Source organism: Anser brachyrhynchus, assembly GCF_964034855.1.
Source record: "Anser brachyrhynchus genome assembly, chromosome: 29".
Taxonomy (NCBI): Eukaryota; Metazoa; Chordata; class Aves; order Anseriformes; family Anatidae; genus Anser; species Anser brachyrhynchus.
The window spans coordinates 1948891-1971632 of record NC_137722.1 but is presented as its reverse complement, the minus strand read 5'-3'; the positions used below and the strand labels follow the sequence as shown (position 1 = coordinate 1971632).

The window sequence follows — 22742 nt, the reverse complement described above, 5'->3', positions numbered from 1 at the left end:
CACCCTGGGTACCACGGAAGGGCGATGGCCCCATATCCCTGAGCACCCCCCAAGCCCCGCTGCCCCCCCCCCGGCACCCCCGAACCCCAAAGTTTGCCTTTTTTTAACCCTTTCCTGCCCCCCCCCCCAGCCTTAGGGGGGTGGTGAAGGGTTGAGCGCCCCCCCCCACTTCCCAAAAACGCGTGGCCCCGCTTCCGCGTGCTTCGCCCGCCCCCGCTTCGGGGGAGCCCCCCCCCCCCCCCAATTCCGGTGCCCCCCGGTTTGGCCACGCAGCCCCCCCCGCAGCATCACCGCCCCCCCCCCCCAGCTGCGGATGGATTCACTCACCCCCCCCTCCCCAAAAAAACCCTCCCCGCCTCTAATTTCTCTTTATGTTTTTTGCCTTTCCAACAGGACAACCTGGCCCCAAGGTGAGGCTGGGGTTCCCCCCCCCCCCCCCCCCCCCCGGTACTTCCAGCATAATCCTAATTTCCAGGGATTTTCACCCAAAATGAGTTGGGGGGGGGGGGGGGGGGGAGGAGGGAGGGCATCCACGTGGGGCTCCAGGTTTGTCACCTCCTGGGGGTGGTTGTCACCCCCTGGGGGGGCTTCATCACCTCCTGGGGGGGTCCATGACAGCGTGGGGAGGGGGGGGCAGAAATTTGGGGGGGGGGGGGGGGGGGGGCTCAATGGGTGCACCACCCCCCCCGTCTCACCCCCTTCTTTGCCCTGCAGGGACAGAAAGGTGAACCCGGCGATATCAAAGATGTAAGTGCTGGCGTTTTGGGGGGAAATCCCCCAAAATGGGGGGGGGACTCTGTCATTGGGGGGGGGGGGGGGTTGGGGTCCCCACGTGCACCCCTCTCACCCCACCCTTGTCTCTCCCCCCCCCCCCCCCCCGCAGGTCGTAGGACACCCCGAGGGCCTCCGGGACCGCAGGTGGGAACGCGTTTCTCCGGGCGCATTGCTGGAATATTTGTGGAGGGGGGGGGCGGGAATGCGGGGAGGGGGGGGGGCACACATTGGGGTGGGGGCGCGGGGGCGAGCTGACCCCCCCCCCCCACCTCCGCAGGGCCCCGCAGGCGAGCAGGGACAGCGAGGGGACCGCGGCGAGAAAGGGGAGAAGGTGAGAGCGCACCCCCAAAACCTGGGGGGGGGGGGGGGGAATCCCCCCCCCACCTGCACCCATGGGTGCTGCAGAGAAGCCCCGTGCGCATTTTGGGGGTGCCAAGGGGCTTCTTGTGTCCGTCCCCCCCCCCAGGGTGCTCCCGGCCCCCGCGGCAGGGATGGGAGAACCCGGAACCCCCCGGCAACCCCGGCCCCCCCCGGCCCCCCCCCGGACCTCCCGGCCCCCCCCGGCCTCGGTGGGGTGAGTATGTCGGGGCTGGGGATTTTGGGGTGAAAGGGGCCGTTTTTGGGGGCAGGCGGCGTTGTTCAGCCCCCCCCCCTCCCCTCCCGTTTGCAGAACTTCGCGGCTCAGATGGCGGGCGGCTTCGACGAGAAGGCTGGCGGCGCGCAGATGGGCGTCATGCAGGGCCCCATGGTAAGGACCCCCCGCCCCCCCCCCCCCAAAAAAAAAAAAACAACCAGCCCCCCCCCCGATAAAAAAAAATAAAAAACGGGGTGCCCCCAAAAAACAGGGGGCCCCCTCAAAAAACACCTCCCCCGCACAGCCCCGGGGGTCTCACCCCTGCAGACCCCATTGCGGCACCCCGCAGCATCACCGGGGGGGACCGCCCCCAATTTTTTTGGGGGGGGGGGCGCCGCCTGCTTTGGCAGGAGGGGGTGATGGTGGTGACGGCCACATTGCCCCCCCCCCCCCCCCCGTGACACCGACGCTTGTGCTTCTCCCCACAGGGACCCATGGGACCTCGCGGCCCCCCCGGCCCCACCGGCGCTCCCGTAAGTACCCCCGCACCCCCCCCCAGGGCTGGGGAGGGGGGGCTCTGGGTGGCTGCTCCACCGCCCCCCCCCCGATGCCACCCTCTGCCCCCCCCCCTCCCAGGGTCCCCAAGGATTTCAAGGCAACCCCGGCGAGCCTGGCGAACCCGGCGCTGCTGTGAGTGTCCCCCCCCCCCCCCCCCGCACCCCCTTGTCCCCCGCCTTGGGGACGTGCCAGCCCCCCCCCCTCCCCGCCCCCCCCCCCCGCTCACCCCCCTGCCTCTCTGTCCCTTGTAGGGTCCGATGGGTCCCCGGGGACCTCCGGGACCGCCTGGGAAACCCGGTGACGACGTGAGTCCCCCCCCCGCCGGCGGTGCTGAGCACGGGCAGCTCGGTGCACCGGTGGCCCCCCCCCCGTCCCCCCCCCCACCGTGCAGAGCCAAGCTTCTTTTTTAATTAAAATCCCATTTCCCTGCAGGGCGAGACAGGCAAACCCGGCAAATCGGCGAACGTGGCCCCCCCCGGCCCCCAGGTAAGGCAGCACGGGATGGATCCGGGCTCAGCGCCCCCCCCCCCACCTTTTTTTATGCCCCCCCCCCCTCTAATTTGCCCCCAACCCTCCTCCCCCCCACAGGGTGCTCGCGGCTTCCCCGGGGACCCCCCGGTCTCCCCGGAGTGAAAGGCCACCGGGTGAGTGCCCCCCCCCCCCCACAACGGCACACCCGGGTGCCCCCCACTGTTTGTGTCCCTTTGGGTGACCCCCCCTCAACCTTCTTTGCCCCCCCCTTGTGCTCCCCCCAGGGCTACCCCGGCTTGGACGGTGCCAAAGGCGAGGCAGGAGCTCCCGGAGCCAAGGTGAGCGCGGGGCGACCACCCCCACGGCCTCGGGGTGTGCGCCCCCCCCATTGCCCCCCCCCGAGGCTCATTTTCTCCCCCCCCCCCCAGGGTGAATCCGGCTCCCCCGGCGAGAACGGCTCCCCCCGGCCCCATGGTGAGTGTTCGGGCTGGGAAATGGGGAAACTGAGGCACGGGGGGAGGTGGAGGGGGGGGGTTGTGTGTGCCCCCCCCCCCCACACCAAACCCGACCCGACGCCGTGTGTCCCCCCCCCCCTCCTCAGGGTCCCCGCGGGCTGCCAGGGAGAGCGAGGACGTCCCGGCCCCTCCGGCGCTGCGGTGAGTGCGAGGCCCCCCGGTGCCCCCCCCCCCAACCCCCGGCGGCAGGGGGCTGCAGGGGGGGCGGGGTGCCCCGAGCCCCCCCCCCGTGACCCCCGCTGCCGTCTCCCCCCAGGGTGCTCGCGGCAACGACGGTCTCCCCGGCCCCGCCGGACCCCCCCGTAAGTACAGGGCTGCTTTGACCCCCCCCCGCCGGACCCCACATCGCCCTGGGGCAGATAGCGGGGTCCCCCGGGAGCCCCCCCCCAGCTAGGGGCAGCCCCCCCCACGCTTTTCTCTCCCCCAGGGACCCGTTGGCCCAGCCGGAGCCCCCGGCTTCCCCGGCGCCCCCGGCTCAAAGGTAAGGGGTGAGCAGAGGGGGGGTGCGGGGAGGGAAGGGGAGGGGGAAACTGAGGCACGGCCGCCCCAAATCCCCCCCGTCTCACCCCCATCTCACCCCCATCCCCCCCCCCCGTCCCCCCCCCCGCCGTCTTCTCTCCCTGCAGGGTGAAGCAGGCCCCACCGGCGCACGAGGTCCCGAGGGTGCCCAAGGTCCCCGCGGCGAATCCGGCACCCCCGGCTCCCCCGGCCCCGCCGGCGCCCCCGTAAGTGCCATCGCTCTCGGCGTCACCCCCCGGGGGGACGTGGCCCCCACTTTGGTGGCTTGTCCCCCACGCGCCCCCCCCCCCCCCGGCCTGGGGGAAACTGAGGCACGGGCATGAGGCGCTCACTGCTCCCTTGTTGCAGGGTAACCCAGGCACCGACGGCATCCCCGGCGCCAAGGGCTCGGCGGTGAGTGGGGACGGGGACGGGGGGGACGGTGTGGGGGGACACGTGGGGACGGTGGGGTCACCGGGACGGGGGGGACTGGGGGATGTGGGAGGATGCTGGGGGTGCTGGGGGATGTGGGGACGCTGGGGGATGTGGGGATGCTGGGGGGGGGGATTATGGGGGGTGTGGAGATGCATGTGGGGTGCTGGGGGACATGGGGGTGCTGGGGGGCATTGGGGTGCTGGGGGACATGGGGACGCTGGGGGACATGGGGACACTGGGGGGCATGGGGACGCTGGGGGGCATTGGGACACTGGGGGGCATGGGGACGCTGGGGGGCATGGGGGTGCTGGGGGGCATGGGGACACTGGGGGGCATGGGGACACTGGGGGGCATGGGGACGCTGGGGGGCATTGGGACACTGGGGGGCATGGGGGTGCTGGGGGGCATGGGGGTGCTGGGGGATGCGGGATGCTGGGGGGCATCGGGATACTGGGGGATGTGGGATGGGTGTCGTGGGGTCCTGGGGAGCACGGGGGGGGGACACGAGATGCTGGGGGCTGCGCTGGCGGATGCAGGGGACGCAGGACACGGGGGCGGGGGCGCACGGGACCGTGCCGTGCCCCCCCCCCCCCAACGACCGCCGGCTGCCCGCAGGGTGCCCCGGGCATCGCGGGCGCTCCAGGCTTCCCCGGCCCCCGCGGCCCCCCCGGACCCCAAGGTGCCACCGGCCCGCTGGGACCCAAGGGACAGACGGTAAGAGCCCCCCCGGAGCCCCCCCCGAGAGGGAGCGTGGCCGTGGCCCTGCCCGCTGCCAGATGCCCCTGCTCACTCTGCCCCAGGCCCCTCCCCCTCTGCCATAGGGTCTGCCCCCAGTCTGGACCCGCTTGTGGGTGCTCCCCGACCCCCCCCCCCAGGCACCCTTGGGTCACCCTCTTGGGACCTGTTTGTGGTCCCCAGAGGGGTGGGACGGGGCTGGGGACGGGGATGGGGCTGGGGACGGGGCTGGGGACGGGGTGGGGATGGGGTTGGGATGGGATGGAAATGGGGAAGGGGCAGGAATGGGATGGAAATGGGATGGGGACAGGGTTGGGATGGGGTTGGGATGGGATGGGGATGGAAACCGGGATGGAAATGGGGAAGGGGCAGGAATGGGATGGAAATGGGATGGGGATGGGGTTGGGATGAGGATGGGATGGGGATGGGGGTGGTTATAGGGACAAGGTAAGAGGATGAGCATGGGGAGGAGGAAAGGGATGGGGACAGGGATGACAATAGGGACAGGGATGACAATGGGGACAGGCACAGGGATGAGGACGAGGGGTTGAGGTTGGGGTCAGCAATGAGGAACGGGGGACAGGAAAGGGGATGGGGACAGGGATGGAGATGGGGTGGGGGACAGGGATGGGGTGGGGGACAGGGATGGGGACAGGGATGGAGATGGGGATTAAGAAGGGAACAGGCGTGGGCTGGGGACAGAGATGGGGATGGGGACAGGACTCAGGGCATGGGGACAGGGGACACAGATGAGGGTGGGCACAGGAAAAGGGATGGAGACGGGGATGCAGGTGGGGATGGGGGGGGGGGCAGATGGGGTGGGGACAAAGACGCAGATGGGGATGAAGATGGGGCCAGGGACAGGGAAGGGGACAGGAAAGGGGATGGGGACAAGGATGCCAGTGAAGGTGGGGACAGGGATGGGGACGGGAGTGCAGATTGGGATGGGAATGGGGTCAGGGATGGGGTGGGGACAGGGATGAAGATGGGGATGCAGGTGGGGACAGGGACAGGGATGGGGTGGGGACAGGGACTCAGAGGGGGACAGGGACAGGGATGGGGACTCAGGGACAGGGATCCAGGTGGGGACAGGGACAGGGATGGGGGCAGGAGAGGGGATGGAAAAGGGGATGGAGAGAGGGACGAGGACAAGGACGGGGACAGGAACTCCGATGGGAACGAAGCCGGGGACGGGGACGGCCGCGGGGACACCGAGACCCCCGTCGCCCACCGCCCTCTCGCTCCCCAGGGAGAACCCGGCATCGCGGGCTTCAAAGGCGAGCAAGGACCGAAGGGCGAGACGGTGAGTCGGGGGGGGGGGACGGGGGGGGGACACACATCCAGCCCCCGCCACGCCGGGGACCCCGCTGCGGCGTGCCACCCGGCCGCGGGTCCTCCGCGGCTCGGCTAACGAGCCTCTTCCCCTAACGAGGCCCCTCGAGGGGCAGCGTCCCCCCTCCCGTGGGGGGGGGGGGGGAACAATAGGCGCTGTGTTACGCCGCGCCGCGGCCCCCCCCTCGTCCCCGGGGGCCGGGGACATTCCCCCGTCGCTTCATTAACCAGCCTCAATGCGCGGGGCCGGATCCCCGCCGCGGGGCCGCTGAGCCCCGGCGCCATCGTGACACGCGGCACGGCGAGGGGCTCCCGCCCGGACCCCCGGGGTCGGGTGTTTGGGGGGGGGGGGGGGTGGTCGGTGTCTACGGGCTGTTCCCCCCCCCCCCCTCCCCTTCCCGTCCTGGATTGCTGCTTTTTGACCCGTTTTCCTCCTCTTCCTCAGGGCCCCGCAGGACCCCAAGGTGCCCCCGGGCCGGCCGGTGAGGAAGGCAAGAGAGGAGCCCGTGGGGAACCTGGTGCTGCCGGCCCCGTGGGCCCCCCCGGAGAGAGGGTGCGTGACCCCCCCTCGGCGAGGTGCCGCCCCCCACACCCCCAAAAAACCCTCATCTCAATTTCGCTCCTCTTCTTCCTCCACAGGGTGCTCCTGGCAATCGCGGCTTCCCCGGGCAAGACGGGCTGGCTGGACCCAAGGTGGGACATCGGGGTTATGGGGGGGGGGGTCCTGGGGGTGGAGACCACCCCCTGCACCCCCAAACCTCACGCCTGTGTCCCCCCCACCCCTCCCGCCCCACACAGGGTGCTCCGGGTGAACGCGGCCCCGCTGGCCTCGCTGGTCCCAAGGGTGCCACCGGTGACCCCGGGCGTCCCGGAGAGCCTGGGCTGCCTGGAGCAAGGGTAAGAGCTGGGGGGGGCCGCATCCTGCACCCCCCCGTGGGGTGGGGGCAGCTGGGGGGGGGCATGGGCAGGGGCTGCTCGTGGTGTCTGGGGGGGACTCGGATGGGGCAGAGCCACGAGGGGACGGTGGTGGGGGCTGCTGGGGTCGGCAAGGAGGCTCCTGGGGGAGGGTTCAGGAGCTTTGGGGTTGGTTAAAGGGAATTTGGGTTGGTTAAGGGGCATTTGGGGTTGGTTAAGGGGCATTTGGGGTTGGTTAAGGGGCATTTGGGGTTGGTTAAGGGGCATTTGGGTTGGTTACAGGGCATTTGGGGTTGGTTAAGGGGCATTTGGGGTTGGTTAAGGGGCATTTGGGTTGGTTACAGGGCATTTGGGGTTGGTTAAGGGGCATTTGGGGTTGGTTAAGGGGCATTTGGGCTGGTGAAAGGGCATTTGGGCTGGTTAAGGGGCATTTAGGTTGGGTAAGGGGCATTTAGGTTAGCTAAAGTGCATTTGGGTTTGTTGAAGTGCATTTTGGGTTGGTCAAAGTCCATTTGGGCTGATTAAGGGGCATTTGGGGTTGGTTAGAGTGCATTTGGGGTTGGTTCACAGGAGCATTTGGGGTTATCCAAGGTGCTTTTTGGCATTAAGGTGCTCGGTGGGGTTGGTTCAGTTCCTGTTGGGATGCCCTTTGGCATTAGCTGAGATGTGTTTGGGGTTAGTAAAGATGCTGTGGGGTTAGTAAAGATGCTGCGGGGTTGGTTAAGATGCTCTTTGGGGTTGGTTAAAATGCTCTTTGGGGCTGGTTTAGATGCTGTTTGGGGCTGGTTAAGATGCACCTCGGGGCTAGTTAAGGTGCATTTGGGGTTAAGGTGCTCTTTGGTGCTAATTAAGGTGCTCTTTGGGGTGAGGTAGGGTGCGTTTGGGATTAGTTAAGATGCTCTTTGGGCTTAGCAAAGAGGCTCCTGGACTCTGGGGTTTGCCACGACGCTCTTTGGGGCTACTTAAGACACTCGGGGCTTAGCTAAGAAGCATTTGGGGTCACCAAAGATTCTCTCTGGGGGGTCCGCAGGGTCTCACCGGCCGCCCAGGCGATGCTGGACCTCAAGGCAAAGTCGGCCCGACCGTAAGTGATGCTCCACGGGGCGGGGGTCTCGGGGAGGGGGGGGATGCCGTGACCCCACACTGACGTCCCCCTCCCCGCAGGGCGCTCCCGGCGAGGACGGCCGCCCCGGCCCCCCCGGCCCGCAGGGTGCTCGCGGGCAGCCCGGCGTGATGGGTTTCCCCGGTCCCAAAGGCGCTAATGTAAGTTTGGGGCATTTTTCTGCCCCCAAAAAAAAGGGGCCACGAAGGCCAGGGCTGGGTGCACGCCCGTCACCGCCGCCCCTCTCCTCCCTTTAGGGCGAGCCTGGAAAAGCCGGCGAGAAAGGACTGCCCGGTGCCCCGGGGCTGCGGGTGAGTTGGTTCTGCTGTGCTGCCCCCCCCCCAGAACCTCACCTGGGGGCTTCTTCATCTGAAACAGCTTCTGCCCCTGGGGGGGGAAACTGAGGCACGGGACGGAGCTGAGCTGGGGGGGTTCTCCTCCGCAGGGTCTTCCTGGCAAGGACGGTGAGACAGGAGCTGCCGGCCCCCCCGGACCTGCCGTGAGTGTCACCAGCGTCTTCATTTGGGGACAAAACCCGGCTGACACATGGGGCTGGGGGTCGTAGCCCCCCCCTCCCCGGATCTGGGCACCCCCCGCGTGCTGGGGATCTGGGGTGGGCGAGACTCCTGGGGTCGGGGTGCGGGGATTTTGCCCCACGCCTCGCCATGATTTCGGTTTTCCCCAAAATTTTGGAGTGGGCGAAGGGCTGCGAAGCCCCCCCTGCTGGAATCCCGGGGGGGTTTCGGGGCCGTCACCGCCGTCCTTCCCTAGGGTCCCGCTGGCGAGAGAGGAGAGCAAGGAGCCCCCGGTCCCTCCGGCTTCCAGGTGAGTGGGGGCACACGGGGGGGGTCAGGGTGCTGGGGTCGGGGTGATGCTCGTGGGCACCCCTCCTAAAACCGCTGCTTGCCCCCCCAGGGGCTGCCCGGGCCACCAGGTCCCCCCGGAGAGAGCGGCAAACCCGGAGACCAGGTGAGGCCCCCTCCCTCCCTCCTCCCCATCGCCCCCCGGCTGCACACGGGGGCTCAGCGCCCCCTGACCCCCCCAGTGCTGACCCCCGGCTCTTCCCCCATCCCCGCAGGGCGTTCCTGGAGAAGCCGGTGCCCCCGGTCTCGTCGGTCCCAGAGTAAGTATTGCTCCTGGATTGGGGACAGGACGCCTCTCCCTGTCCCATGGGGGGGTTCTGGGGGGGCTCGGTGGGGAACGGGCAGAGTCCGTCCTCCCCCACCCAAGGCTCCTCCAGTCCCGCTGGCTCAGCCTCCACCGCAGCTCATCCCCAGTCCTCCCAGTACACCCCAGTCCCCTCCAGGACGGATGCTCTGCCCTCCTGACGTCCTTGCCAAGGGCGCCGCGACCCTCACCGTGGCCTCGTGGCCTCTTTCTAACGCTGTCCCCCCCCCCACCCACGCCAGGGCGAACGCGGCTTCCCCGGTGAGCGTGGCTCCCCCGGCGCACAAGGGCTGCAAGGTCCCCGCGGGCTCCCCGGCACGCCAGGCACCGACGGACCCAAGGTGGGTGACGAGGGGACCCGCTGGGAGCTGGCTCGGTGCCACCGCGGGTCCGTGACGCCGTGAGCACCCCGATGACCCCCACCTCTGCTCCGCTGTAGGGTGCAACCGGCCCGGCCGGCCCCAACGGCGCCCAGGGTCCCCCAGGGCTGCAGGGAATGCCCGGCGAGAGAGGAGCAGCTGGCATCGCCGGCCCCAAGGGTGACCGGGTAGGTGACACGTCCCGTGGGTGTCCCCAGGGGTGTCGGGTCTCAGCTCGGCTCATGGCACCTCTGTCTCGCCCCGCAGGGAGATGTCGGCGAGAAGGGTCCCGAGGGAGCTCCAGGAAAGGACGGCGCACGCGTAAGCGGGATGGGGACACGGCGGGAGCGGCCGGCCAAGGATGCTGGCGGGGGCCACGTCCTCATTTCTCTCTCTCCTGTAGGGTCTGACGGGTCCCATCGGTCCCCCCGGCCCCGCTGGCCCCAACGGCGAGAAGGTGAGAGCCCGGGCAGCCCCACGGCTGCACCGAGACGCTCCACAGTGCTCCCCACGGAGATGCCACCAACGCCCCCACCTCTCCATCCTCTCTTTTCCAGGGTGAATCCGGCCCCCCCGGTCCATCTGGCGCTGCCGGTGCCCGCGGTGCCCCCGTAAGTGCGACACCCGCAGCCCCCGGGGCGCCGGCGGTGATGCCGCTGGCCGCGCTCCCTCTGTCCCCACCATTAACCCCGGCATCTGTCCCAAATAGGGCGAGCGTGGCGAGCCCGGTGCCCCCGGTCCTGCTGGATTTGCCGGCCCCCCGGTGAGTATTTTAGCCCTGTCCCCCCCCCCGGCACCCATCCAGCATCCTCTCCCCGCTCACAGCGGCCGCTTTCCCCCGGACGCAGGGCGCCGACGGACAACCCGGTGCCAAAGGCGAGCAAGGAGAGCCCGGGCAGAAGGGTGACGCCGGCGCTCCCGGTCCCCAAGGTCCCTCGGGCGCACCCGGCCCCCAGGTGGGTACAGCCCCCAAACGGGGTCAGACCCCACGCCACGAAATTTGGGGCATGGCCTCGATAGAGCCCCGCTGCAGGCATCGCAGCCCCCAGGCGCGTTTCCGACCCGCTTTTCTCTCCTTCCCAGGGTCCCACTGGTGTAACTGGTCCCAAAGGAGCCCGCGGCGCTCAGGGTCCCCCCGTGAGTATCGGGGGGGTGGGCTGCGGGCTGGGGAAGGGGCAGCCGCGGGACGTCACGGCTCAGCCACGTTTCTCCTCTCCTTCCCCAGGGAGCCACAGGATTCCCCGGAGCCGCCGGCCGCGTGGGACCACCCGGCCCTAATGTGAGTCGGGGGGTGTCCGGGATCGCCCCCACGCAGGGTTTGGGTGCCGCCTGCTCCGTGCCAGGCGGAGGGGACGGCGCATCCCCGCGTGGGCAGCTGGGTCTCCGGGTCCCCAGGCTGCTCTTGGCCGTTCATCAGCCCATAAAAAAAGGACTTTTCTAAGGGTTTTCAGGCCCGGGAGCAGAGCCAGACCCCAAGCAGCATCGGGATGTGGGTGATGAAGGTGGAAAAGCCTCCTCTGTTTGCACCAACCTTGTTTTTCCCCCGCAGGGTAACCCAGGCCCCCCCGGCCCTCCTGGCTCTGCTGGCAAAGACGGTCCCAAGGGTGCTCGTGGCGATGCCGGTCCCCCGGGCCGTGCCGGCGACCCCGGGCTCCAAGGCCCTGCTGGCCCCCCTGGCGAGAAAGGCGAACCCGGAGAGGATGGCCCTGCGGTGAGGTTTTTGGGGGGGGGACACCTCTCTCCGTGCTCACCCGGCTGCACAGCGCTGTCCCACCGGGTCTGATCCCCCCCACCTCTGCCTCCCCGCAGGGTCCCGACGGCCCCCCCGGTCCCCAAGGCTTGGCAGGACAGCGCGGCATCGTCGGTCTTCCCGGACAGCGTGGCGAGAGAGGCTTCCCCGGGCTGCCAGGGCCATCGGTGAGTCGGTCCCCGCCGCGGTCCCGAGCTCAGCACCGCAAATTTGGGTGCTGTGACTCCTCATCGGGGGCTGAAACGCGGGGGGCTGCAGCACCCCGGAGCACGTCTCGGGGCCACCAGCGCCTTGGTGCTGCCCGAGCACCCTGGGGACAGCCGTGTCCGGGTGCCGTGTGGGGTTGTGCAGAGCCGGCTTCTCCCCACCAGGAGCCGCTGGTGCAAGCCCTGCAGCCGGGACGGGGAAATACTCGGAGCTTGGTGGATGCAGAGGGGTCTGGGAGCCTCAAAATAAAGCGGTCGGTGGGCGAACCTCTCCCGTTCACGCGCTTTTTTCCCCTCGTTTAGGGCGAACCTGGGAAGCAAGGAGCACCCGGCTCTGCGGGCGACCGAGGCCCCCCCGGCCCCGTGGGTCCCCCCGGCCTGACAGGACCTGCTGGCGAGCCTGGGCGCGAGGTAGGCGAACCCCTCCCTGGGGAAAAACCCCGGGGAAGCGGATCGGTGCCTCCAGCCACGCCGTGACGCCGGCTGCACCGGGCATCACCATGAGCCCCGGGCGTAACACAGCTCCTGGAGCTCTCCAGCACCTTTCCACCAGCATTTTTGCCTCGAAAGGCGACTTTGCACACATCCTGCGCCATCCCAGGGTGGTAATTCCTCCTCTTCTCCTCCCAGGGCAACCCCGGTGCTGACGGACCCCCAGGCAGAGACGGCGCAGCCGGCGTGAAGGTGAGTTTGCTGCGGGCTCCCCCCTGGTGCCCGCTCTCCGGGCACCAAAAAGCCGCAAAGCTTCGCACGGGTCTGACCACCCCGCTGTCTGCACGCAGGGCGATCGCGGCGAGACCGGCCCCGTGGGTGCCCCCGGCGCTCCCGGTGCCCCCGGCGCTCCCGGCCCCGTTGGTCCCACCGGCAAACAAGGAGACAGAGGCGAGACGGTGAGTGCCAGGGCTCGTTGGGTTTAAGGTCTCGGTACGGGAGCCGGCAGCCACCCCGAGCGCAGATTAGGCAAGCAAATGACAGCGGTTCCCTGGGAGCAATTAGCTGCGCGGTGTAATTGGGAGAGCCAGGCGGCGCTGTTAGCGGCTGCTGCTAATTCAGCGGTGCCTCGAGAGCTGTTTGAGTCTCGGAGCATCTTCCCGAGGAGCCATCGGTGCCCAGAGCCCCCTCAGAGCACGCCTGGGGAGCCGTAAGCAGGCAAAATCTGCCAGGGCGTTTGTTTGCGGGGCTCCTTACGTGCTCCGATGCTCCGGCTGAGCGTATTTAAAGTTGTCGTTAAGCCCCACTAAGACAGCTGCTGATTTTCACTGTCACGGATTCCAGCAGGGCTGGGAACAGCAGCGTGGCACGTGGGGCTGGTTCAGATGTCCCCCCCCCAAACCCCGTCCTCCCGGCCCCGAGGCTGTGGGTGTTTCGGGGTGCTGGCCCCTCTTGGCACGACCCCCGTCCCGGCTCCTTTTGACTCCCTCTTTTCTCCCCGCAGGGTGCACAAGGGCCCATGGGTCCCTCCGGTCCTGCTGGCGCTCGAGGCATGCCGGTGAGTGGTGCTGAGCCCACTGGCACGTCCCACGTGTGACACGCGGGGTCCTGGGTGCCTTGGGCAGGGGTCTGCCATCCCGAGCCTGACGCGGCCCCTTCCCCGCTCCCAGGGTCCCCAAGGGCCTCGCGGTGACAAGGGTGAGACTGGAGAGGCTGGAGAGAGAGGGCTGAAGGGCCACCGCGGCTTCACCGGACTGCAGGGTCTGCCCGGACCCCCCGTAAGTTGTTTTTGGGATCTCAGCGCTGAGCCCCGCTGCAGGATGCGGCTCCTTCGGGGGTCTCTGAGGCCACCGAGGGACCCCCGAGCCCGCGCGAAGGCTTTGCTGGGGCTGAGCCTGCTTGGCCCTGGGGGTGCGAACGCCCACCCTCGCTTCCTCCGCAGGGTCCTTCTGGAGACCAAGGCGCTGCTGGTCCTGCTGGTCCCTCCGGTCCCAGAGTAAGTCCTGACGGTGGCACTTGGGGTGGCGAGAGGCCAAGGAGCTCCCAATGCCCCCCCCGGGCGCCTCCAGCCACGAGCCCCCACCGGGAGCTAACGGCTCCCCACCACCTCCCCTGCCCTGAGGTCCTGCACCGACCTGACCCCCCCGAATTTGGGGCTCTCTCCTAGGGTCCCCCCGGCCCCGTCGGCCCCTCCGGCAAAGACGGCTCCAACGGCATGCCCGGCCCCATCGGCCCCCCCGGCCCCCGCGGACGGAGCGGCGAACCTGGTCCTGCGGTGAGATCCGGCACCGGGAGGCAGGGCACGGGGTCCGGCTGGCGGAGCAGCCCGTCAGGATCGCATCTTCTTGCTCCCGTAGGGTCCTCCTGGAAACCCAGGGCCCCCCGGCCCCCCCGGCCCTCCAGGCACCGGTATCGACATGTCAGCTTTCGCCGGCCTGGGTCAGACGGAGAAGGGCCCCGACCCCATCCGCTACATGCGGGCGGACGAGGCCGCCGGTGGCCTGCGGCAGCACGACGTCGAGGTGGACGCCACCCTCAAGTCCCTCAACAACCAGATCGAGAGCATCCGCAGCCCCGAGGGCTCCAAGAAGAACCCGGCCAGGACCTGCCGCGACATCAAGCTCTGCCACCCCGACTGGAAGAGCGGTAAGAGCCGCCGCCGCCGCCGCGGCCTCCCCTCTCCCTGCCTTCCTCCCCAGCCTCTGGCACCCGAGAGCAGCCCCGGGGCTCCTCGCTCCGACCCCCCCGAGCCCCCTTAGCGAGCCGTTTGTGCCCCCCCTGCTGCAGGAGACTACTGGATCGACCCGAACCAGGGCTGCACCCTGGACGCCATCAAGGTTTTCTGCAACATGGAGACGGGCGAGACCTGCGTCTACCCGACCCCCAGCAGCATCCCCAGGAAGAACTGGTGGACCAGCAAGACCAAAGACAAGAAGCACGTCTGGTTCGCGGAGACCATCAACGGCGGCTTCCACGTAAGTGGGCGTCTGTTTCAGGGGGGTTAATTCCACGTGGGACGCCTTCCTTGGGGTTGTCTCGGTGGATGTGATGGGAAGCAGATGGATTAGGGCTGTTAGGGGACGGAGAAGCTGGTTTAGGACAGGCTTGAATGCGTGGAGGCGGGTCGGTTTAGCTCTGCAAGTCAACGTTTTGTTGTGTTTTTTTTTCTTTTTTGGCAAAGATTTTGCAGCCATCTGGGAACATAAAACTCGACGGTCCCCTCTCAAGGGTGGCTGGAAATAACCTGCCGTGGTGATGCCCGCGGGCTTTAACCTCTCTTGCCTCTTCCCCACAGTTCAGCTACGGCGATGAGAGCCTGTCTCCCAACACCGCCAGCATCCAGCTGACCTTCCTCCGCCTGCTGTCCACCGAGGGCTCCCAGAACGTCACCTACCACTGCAAGAACAGCATCGCCTACATGGACGAGGAGACGGGCAACCTGAAGAAAGCCCTCCTCATCCAGGGCTCCAACGACGTGGAGATCAGAGCCGAGGGCAACAGCAGGTTCACCTACAGCGTCCTGGAGGACGGCTGCACGGTAAGGCGGCGGGGACGGAGCCGGGGGGGGGTTGTGGTCGGCCCCTGAGGCTGCCCGGTGGTTCGGATGGCCCCGGAGCACCTGACGGCATCCCTGCCCCTCGTTCTCTCCCCAGAAACACACTGGCAAATGGGGCAAGACAGTCATCGAGTACCGGTCGCAGAAGACCTCGCGCCTGCCCATTGTAGATATTGCACCTATGGACATTGGTGGCGCCGAGCAGGAGTTTGGCGTGGATATCGGCCCCGTCTGCTTCTTGTAAAAAGGATTGTTTTATTTGTGTGTTTGTTCGTTGGTTGTTTTGGTTTGTTTTTTTTGTTTGTTTTTGTTTTTTAAAAAAAAGAAATCCAGCCCAATACCGTAAAAGAAAACCAATCCCACCCCACGGACCCGTCCTTCCCAATCACTCCAACGACTTCTGCACTGAATGGCTGGCACGACCCTCGGTCCTCGCGCTTGGGACCACCGCCTTCCTCCAGCGCCGTCACGGGGCAGACTGCGACATAAAACCACGGGCTTATTTATTTATTGCCTTCCTGGAAGGCCTATTTTTTAGGTCGGGTGGAGGTGGGAATCTAACTGGCATGTACGACGGCCCCTCCCCGCCAAAGGGATCTGGCAAATGCAGGTATCACGAATCCCCCCCCCCCCCGCCCCTTCCCTCCCCCTGTGTATCACCAGCAGGAGTGCTAATGTATAATACAACAAAAATGGTGCTATTCTTGTAAAACAAGTCTGTATTTTTTAACATCAAGTTGATATAAAAAAAAAAAAAAACTTTTGGTGGAAAGTCAAGTGGCTGTGCGCGTTGTTTTTTTCTCTCGCCCACGGTGTTTGCTGCGGTCTAACCCCTGCCCTTCCCTCCCCTCTCCCCCTTTTGCAGCTGTTAAGGGTTTAAGGTCAAATCTCAGACTCTCTGGGTTGAGAATACCTCATATAAAGGGAAAAAAAAAATAAAATAACAACACAAAACCTTCAAAAAAAAGGAGGGGAAAAAATATTTCAAGTGACGAATCTTGAAAGCACCAGGCACGAACACAGCAGCCCGGTTTTTGGGGTTTGCTCGTCCCCCTGCACCCCAAAACAGCGCTGGGGAGCATTGAGGCAAGCGCTCTCCCTTCCAGGGCCGGGTTTTAGGGACACCAGTTGGAGGAAACCAGTAAAACCAGTGGGGAAGGGGAGGTTGAGGCCATGTCCGGCGCAGGTCAGCACAGCCAGAGCCAGGGGCTGAGCAGGGAGAGGTTTGTGGGTGGATGGAGTCCTGGGAGATGAATAATTCCGCCATTTCTGTCAAAAACCAGGTGCAGGGACTAATTCCTCAGCCCCCTGACACCCCTTCCCCTCGTCCCCAAGGAATTCGTCCCCTTTAGGACACGCAGAAACACAATTTAAGGGGAGATTTTTGCACTGCTGATGGTGGAGGCGTTCACAGCCACAGGGCGCGCACCCTGACTTGTAAAAACAGCTCTGCCTTTAGGGCTTCGTAAAAAGCTACGCATGTAAATGCTGCTCTTAAGCAGCTCGCTAATTAGAGGAAAAGCCCCAGATTTATTTTTCTTTTTTTAACTATCTTAAAGAAAATTAGCCCACTGACCCCCCAAGAGTTGCAAACGTGCTCGAGCTTTATGAGCAGGACGCACCGGGCAGCTGCTGGCTCAGGGGCTGCAGGTTTCATGACAGTACTTTTGTTAAAACCCCAGCCTTTCTCCTCAGTCGACAGCACGGGTACCACAGCCTCATTAAGAGAAATTATGACTTTAAAGGATGAAAAACCCCTTTAAAAATGCTACTTCGGGGCCCTCACCTCACTTTTAAACGCTCACAGCTGGCACCGCAGCAGCCGCCCACTCCTGCTAAAGCACCGAAGGCAGCTTCCCAGGGCTGGGATCTTTAAAAAAAAAATTTGGCAGAAGAAATTCATTAAAAAGGATTGGAGGATTAAGAAGGATTTTCAAAATAAATGCCCTTTAAAAGGCCAAGTGCTTTGCCACATGACCCGGAGGGCACCCCCAATTATCAGTGCTCTGGCTCTCGGTCGCGCCAGCGCTTTTCCTGCTCAGCCAAGCAGCAGGATTTGGGTTCCTGCAGGCACCCAGAGAGCCCCCCAAAACCTCCCAGCTAAAAGCAGCTCTGATTTTAAGGAGCCTTGGTTATCTGCAGCACGAAGAGGGGAGCAGAGGGCTCTGCCACCCGCGAGGACACCAAGTCAGCCCAGACCAGGCGCTGCAAGGCTGCCGAGCGGCAGGAAGCAAGCTGGATGAAGGGCAGAGCAGGCCATTTCCTCCTCTTCCTCAAAGAAAACTCAGCTCATCATAATTATGAGAAGTGAACGGGGGTTTTACCCGAGTCGTGTGAGAGGCTCGTGACCGGGGAAGGGGCAGCGTGACAGTCACAGCACGGGGCTGTGAATCCTGTCCCTGCTGTCCCATGTGGGAACGGAGGCACCCCGAGGGCACCACGGCTTCACCTCTCGAGTTTCTCGGCCCTCGTTTCCCAAAATCATCAGCGAGAGACAAGGTGCTTTTGGGCAAGAGACGGCACGATGCCCGTCACCGCACGGAGCGCTCTCTAGGAGAAAGTTGGATCGCCACAGGTCACAGCATTTCCTCACGTCCAGCGAGGTGACACCACGCGGCACAGCACAACCCCGCTTCAATAATTCAGTTCTAGAAAGTCTGGAGGCAAAAACGCCACCTCTTAGAAAACAAGAGGGTATTTTTATTTCACACTCTCCCAAAACAAAGCGTCCTTCATTGAGAAATACCAGAGCCCCCCCCTTCCCTTACAGCTTTTGCCTGCGCCTTGCTTCCACGCGCTCGCTTCCGACAGAGGGCTGGAGAAAGGCGTAGGTGCGTGCAGAGAGGAAACGCGGGGGGCTGCAGTGATGGGGTTCCAGAAGAACTACAAAGGGCAGAAGCAGAATGAAACCCTCCAAGCTGCAAACGGGGCGAGAAGCCTGCAGAAGAACTGCGGCGGGCTGAGCTTTCACGTCGGATTTATTTGCTTTACCGTCCTTCGGGACTGCCTGGCTCCTGCGAGGTGAGCCTTTGAAACAAGAAACTCCCCCCCCCACCTTCCACCAAATCAGTTTAAATCTGCAGCAGGCACGAGTACAAAGCAGCACTGAGCTGTGCATTCCCCAGCTTCAAAACACCAGAGACCCCCCCCAGCTGCCGAAGGCCCCGTGCACACCGAGCAGCCGCCTTCAATAGGGCCGCGGCGTTTGGTGTCGGGTCGCTGCAGGCGGCCTCAGCTGCCAGAAAGCAAAATCTGTGCAAGGCAGAAAGCGTGCCCTGCTGCTTTCAGCTCCTTTTCCTCCTCCTAGTGCAAGTTACACAGGTGAAAGCCTGAACGCCTTGCCTGTGCTTTCCTGGCAAAGCTTCATCCCTTTTTTTTTTTTTTAAATCAAGTTCTGCTTTGAAACATGCCAGTGACACACTGCCGCTGAGCAAAACCGGAGTAAATTAATTGCTCAGAACTCATCAGTTTGCTCTGGGAGGACTAGGAACAGCGCTAAGCTTCAGAACAGCTGCAAAACTCAACTCCAGATCCTTGGACCACAAAGCACAGAGCTTGAGAGTCCAGTTTCCCTACCCAAAACCCAGTTCTTTGGAACTGGGGAGGAAGGCAGGCCCGGCAGGCCCCTTACTCTGGAAGGGACCCGTCTGCCTGCACATGAGCAACACCCGCAGTGGATTTGGGGGACAGGCCAGCAGTGCAGCCCAGCTGCGTGCCAAAGAGTGCAAGAGGGACCCAGAGCTTTCAGGTATCCCCCAAAGTCAGTCACAATCCCTTCTGCTTCCGTTTGAAAGTGTCCAGTCCTTTCTACAGCTACGGATTTCACAGGGGGAACCCCTCCGCGCTCACAGGGAACAGCGGCAGCGAGCTCAGGGCTTGCTCTGGGCTTCGGCAGCGCCTTGCGTCGAGGGGGCTGGCAGAGGCAGCGGATCCGGGGCAGCCGTGGAGTTGGTGCTGCAGTCGACGTAGTGGTAGGTTTCCAAAGCGCTCTGCGTCACGTGCCCGATGTACGAGAGCTTCACCGATGTCCTGAGGGAGGGGAGAGCGGCTTAGCGGGGACAGGACCAGTGGCAGAGACCCCCTCTATTAAATTAAAGCAATCAGCAGCCTGCGTTCGTCACATAACTCCTCTTCCCACCCTCAAAAGCTGCGGATCCTCTCAGATTTTCACTCAGCGAGCGCGCCCAGGATTGCTCACTGCAGGGAGCTGGCGAGTGCGGCCCCACGCCACCCATCAGGTGGGAACTGAGTTTAGAGCAATCCGGTGTCCTCTCCTCCCTGCCTCACATTTTACCCGACTGTGTCAACTGGTCTGGATTAAAGCTGACACAGGGAACCAGGCTGGGGTGCTTGCCAAGCAGGATTTTCCTCGTGCACCCTGATCTGCTGTGGCAGCAATTCCCTTTTTGAGTCAGGAGCAGAGCAGAAAGCAGCCTACCTCATGAAGATGACTATGTTATGCACCTTCACCTTGGGAAACGTGCAAAAGAAACTGGAAGAGACCAAACCAAAGAAATGGGTCAGCATAGATAGGCTAAGCAACCTGCTTCTCGGTATCTTCTGATGTTGTTTTCCCCTCGGTGCTAACTCAATTCAAGACAGCGTCCAAAACCCCGTCACAACATCCTGACAGGGCGGCCTTTCAAGTAATTTCTAGCAAGCAGTTGCTTTTCAGAGAGTTAGCAGAAAGCTGGTAGTTTCCCGAGCAAATGCTAATTAAAGCAGCCGAAACCTTCCCACTCCCCAGCCATACACAAAGAACGGTGGATGCTCACTACACGTAAGAGAAAGGTCCTCCCATCTCCGCCTTCACCGTGAAATTCACCTGTAAAAGAAAAACACGTCCACATGCAGCTTGCACACTTAAAGAGCCTGAAAGGGGTGGATTTTCCATTTCATTACATTTCAGCTGGCGTGCACAGAGCCCAGCCTACTGTAGCCATGAGAGTATTTGCTAAGCAAAGCTTTAAGGTATAGCCCGACCATATTCCAGGTAACTCGTAATACCGCACAGGTTTCACACGATTTAGTGATGCTTGTAATACGTATTACAAGCGTACAGAAAGACAAATACCAGTTTGTCGCTCAGGGGCTGGATGCTGGAGACGCTGGTGATCTGCTGGCTCCCCACCACGGTGTTCATGTACTGCACCTGGCTGGTCAGGCTGGTCACCGTCACCGAGTAGAAGTTGGAGTTCCTGATCCGCAAGGTGGCCTGGACGGAGAAAGGGGAGACGGGTAGCAGCGACCTTCTGGTCGGCTCGGCACGGGGTTCGTTCCCTCGGGAACAGAGGGGCAGAAAAACTGTACCGTGATGGCAAGAATGACAACAGAGTTCTTCTTGTCAAACCAGACTCGAACCACTTTGATGCCACCGTCATCCACCAGGACGGAGTGGGGGAACAGGAAGAAAACGACCAGCCCTGATATCAGGAGGCAGAGCAGCACCGACAGCAGGACGTAGAGCTTCCTGGAAGAGGCAGGAAAGGGGGTCACAGCTTTTGCCCGAACATCTGCAACCGTGAGACGCCGCGCAGCTGAAACCCAGCCTAGCCAGCAAAAAAACCACCTATTTGTTCTTCCCTGAAAGGGGCCCAGAAGCGCTGCCCTAACATTTTCGATATCTGAAATTGCTCAAAACCGATCACCCTTTAGCTACTCATTACCAAAAAGCAAACTGCTTCAAGAAGCATTCTTGCCCCCGTGGTGCTTTCACAGCATGTGTTTTTGCTGTCGGTAAGGCGGTTTCTTTCTAAAACCCTCAGTAAAGAGCACAGGGACGGCGGGCGTGAGTAGGATGATTGTTTCCATGCTCACCCCTACAGCAGGATTTAACAGGAAATATTTAAAAGCTAAAAGTTGTATTTGTTAGCATGCTTCGGTGAAAACAAGCCAGTAGGTGAAGGAAAGGCCGGAGACTGTGTAAAGTGTTTAGCTCTGGTACTACATGACAAAAAGAAGCCCTGTCTGCTCCTCCCGGAGGTGTAGTCACTCTTACTACACACTTACGTTCTCTGCGGGCGGAGCCGCTGGTCGCTGTAGGGTATGAGAGCCACCAACTCGTTTACCTGTTCTGGAAAGAGAAAGGAACGCGATAACCAAGGCGGAGATCGCTTCTTAAATAAGGAACATTTCTGCCCGCTTGTTTTGTTGGTTTTTTTTGGTTTTAGGCGCGAGGGGAGCGGTCACCTGTGGGAATGCAGCCAGTGCCCTGGCAGGTGGGGCAGGTGATGCTGTCCTGCCCCGTGAATTCCACGTAGGGGAACTTGGCGATGTCTTCCTTGCGGTCCCGGCTGTCGAGCAAGTCGTCGTCGTCGTTGTCGTCATCGCCGCCAGCCTTCCTCTGCTGCCGGGGGGCAGCGCTGCCGGCGGAGAGGGAGAGCGCAGCCCCCATCGCTGCTGTGCCTGCAACGGGGACGCGGGCCGTTAGGGACGTTTTCTGGCAGGCCGGGAGACCTGGCCCTGAAATACACGCACAAGGGGAAGAAGCCAGCCCGCAGGCAGCCCCCCCAGCAGGGACCCCCTCCCCCGGCACCCCTCAGGGAACCCCCCAACACACAGAGACCCCCCTCCAAATCAGAAAAGCTCCCCCAGGGGTCCAGCCCCCACCCCAGAGACCTTTCCCCTCAGGGAGAGCTCCCCCAGCACCCTGCCAAAGGAGGCACCCGGCTCAGGAACACCTCAAAGGCTCAGCTCCCCCACTCCCCCCCCCCAAAAAAAGAGACCACTCCCCCGCTCACCCCCCAAAAAAAGAGACCCCCCCTCACCCCCCAACCCCCAAAAAGAGACCCCCTCACCCCCCCAAAAAAAGAGACCCCCCTCAACCCCCACCCCCAAAAGAGACCCCCCTCACACTCCCCCCCAGAGACCCCCTTGCCCTCCCCCAAAAACAGAGACCCCCTCTCACCCCCTCCCCAAAAAGAGACCCCCTCAAACCTCATACCCAAAAAAGAGACCCCCTTGCCCCCCACCCCTAAAAAGAGACCCCCTCACACCCCCTCCCCAAAAAAAGACCCCCCTGACCCCCCCAAAAGAGACCCCCTTACACTCCCCAAGAGACCCTCACACCCCCCCCTCCCCAAAAAGAGACCCCCTCATCCCCTCCCCCAACAGAGACCCCCCCTCAAACCCCATCCCCCAAAAAGAGACCCCCTCATGCTCCTCCCCCCCAAAAAAACGAGACCCTCCCCCCTCAGGGAGCCCCCCCAAGCCCCTCAGGGAGCCCCCCCAAGCCCCTCACGGCCCCCCCGCACCGCCGCAGCCTCCCCGCAGGCCGCGCAGCCGCCGTCGCTATGACGACGACGCGGGCGGAGGAGGGAGGCGGAGCCTAAGCCTCGCCCCGCCCCCCTCCGCCGCCGGCGCAGGCGCACAGTGCGGAAAGGAGGTGGCTGCCCGCAGACCCCGCCCCCTCGCCGAGGCCACGCCCACCGCGCGTGCCGGGCGGGGCGTTGCGGCCCCGCCCCGCCCGCGAGGCAGTGGGCGGGGCCTGTAGGCCCCGCCCCGTCGTGACGACAAGAGGAGCCCCGCCTGGGCGCGGCTCCCCATCAGTGCGCATGCGCCGGGCGGCCGAGGGGCGGGGCCCACGGCCCCACCCTGTGGTGGGGCTGAGGGGCGTGTCCGGCACTGCGCATGCGCGTAAACCTCCCGGGTGGGGGACCGCTGGTGGGCGGGGTCTGGACGAGGTAAGGGCGGGTCCTCGTGCGCATGCGCACTGCCCGCGCTCGCCGCTCTCTGCCCGCGCATGCGCGCACAAGGGGCTGGGCGCCGGGAGAGAGCGCGCATGCGCGGCGGCGGGGGGGGGGTGTCCACCGTGGGGTCGCTGATCCCAGTCTGGAGCCCTCCTGCACCAGTATGGGGGCACCCA

The 22742-nt window shown here is 64.4% G+C and overlaps 2 protein-coding genes across 2 annotated transcripts; one reads left to right on the top strand and one right to left on the bottom strand.

Annotated features, from left to right (window-relative positions):
• Positions 1-668: 668 nt before the first annotated feature.
• On the top strand, positions 669-15655 carry COL2A1 (collagen type II alpha 1 chain; the record flags this gene model as incomplete). Its single annotated transcript, XM_080570576.1, is given in 54 exon segments — positions 669-672; positions 884-918; positions 1052-1105; positions 1241-1348; positions 1445-1522; positions 1837-1881; positions 1985-2038; positions 2158-2211; positions 2339-2392; positions 2495-2512; positions 2515-2550; positions 2662-2715; positions 2806-2838; positions 2840-2851; positions 2979-2996; positions 2998-3033; positions 3149-3193; positions 3320-3373; positions 3519-3617; positions 3760-3804; positions 4441-4539; positions 5810-5863; positions 6338-6445; positions 6532-6585; positions 6691-6789; positions 7838-7891; positions 7972-8070; positions 8167-8220; positions 8355-8408; positions 8681-8734; positions 8825-8878; positions 8988-9032; positions 9319-9417; positions 9516-9623; positions 9703-9756; positions 9839-9892; positions 9993-10046; positions 10145-10198; positions 10284-10391; positions 10519-10572; positions 10661-10714; positions 10985-11146; positions 11245-11352; positions 11695-11802; positions 12022-12075; positions 12174-12281; positions 12827-12880; positions 12993-13100; positions 13265-13318; positions 13490-13597; positions 13680-13968; positions 14110-14297; positions 14618-14860; positions 14976-15655. Coding segments are annotated over 54 exon segments (4134 nt in total). The 3' UTR covers positions 15123-15655.
• A 1900-nt stretch (positions 15656-17555) lies between these two features.
• TMEM106C (transmembrane protein 106C) lies at positions 17556-22279 on the bottom strand. The gene is made up of 8 exons (XM_080570872.1): positions 22132-22279; positions 21068-21283; positions 20888-20951; positions 20189-20348; positions 19953-20093; positions 19654-19703; positions 19317-19370; positions 17556-18907 (listed from the first exon to the last, which is right to left on the bottom strand). Exons 2-8 carry the CDS (start codon positions 21270-21272, stop codon positions 18748-18750), a joined length of 834 nt encoding a protein of 277 aa, XP_080426998.1. The 5' UTR covers positions 21273-21283; positions 22132-22279; the 3' UTR covers positions 17556-18747.
• Between the last annotated feature and the right edge of the window lie 463 nt (positions 22280-22742).

Bases quoted from the DNA above. Each gene is read 5' to 3' on its own strand.
- TMEM106C (XM_080570872.1), bottom strand. From the start codon at position 21,272: ATGGGGGCTGCGCTCTCCCTCTCCGCCGGCAGCGCTGCCCCCCGGCAG. The intron at 20,349-20,887 runs GTAAGTGTGTAG...TGCCTCTTCCAG, and splicing joins CGGCTCCGCCCGCAGAGAAC to GAAGCTCTACGTCCTGCTGT. The intron at 18,908-19,316 runs GTAGGCTGCTTT...CCCCTCCCTCAG, and splicing joins AACATAGTCATCTTCATGAG to GACATCGGTGAAGCTCTCGT.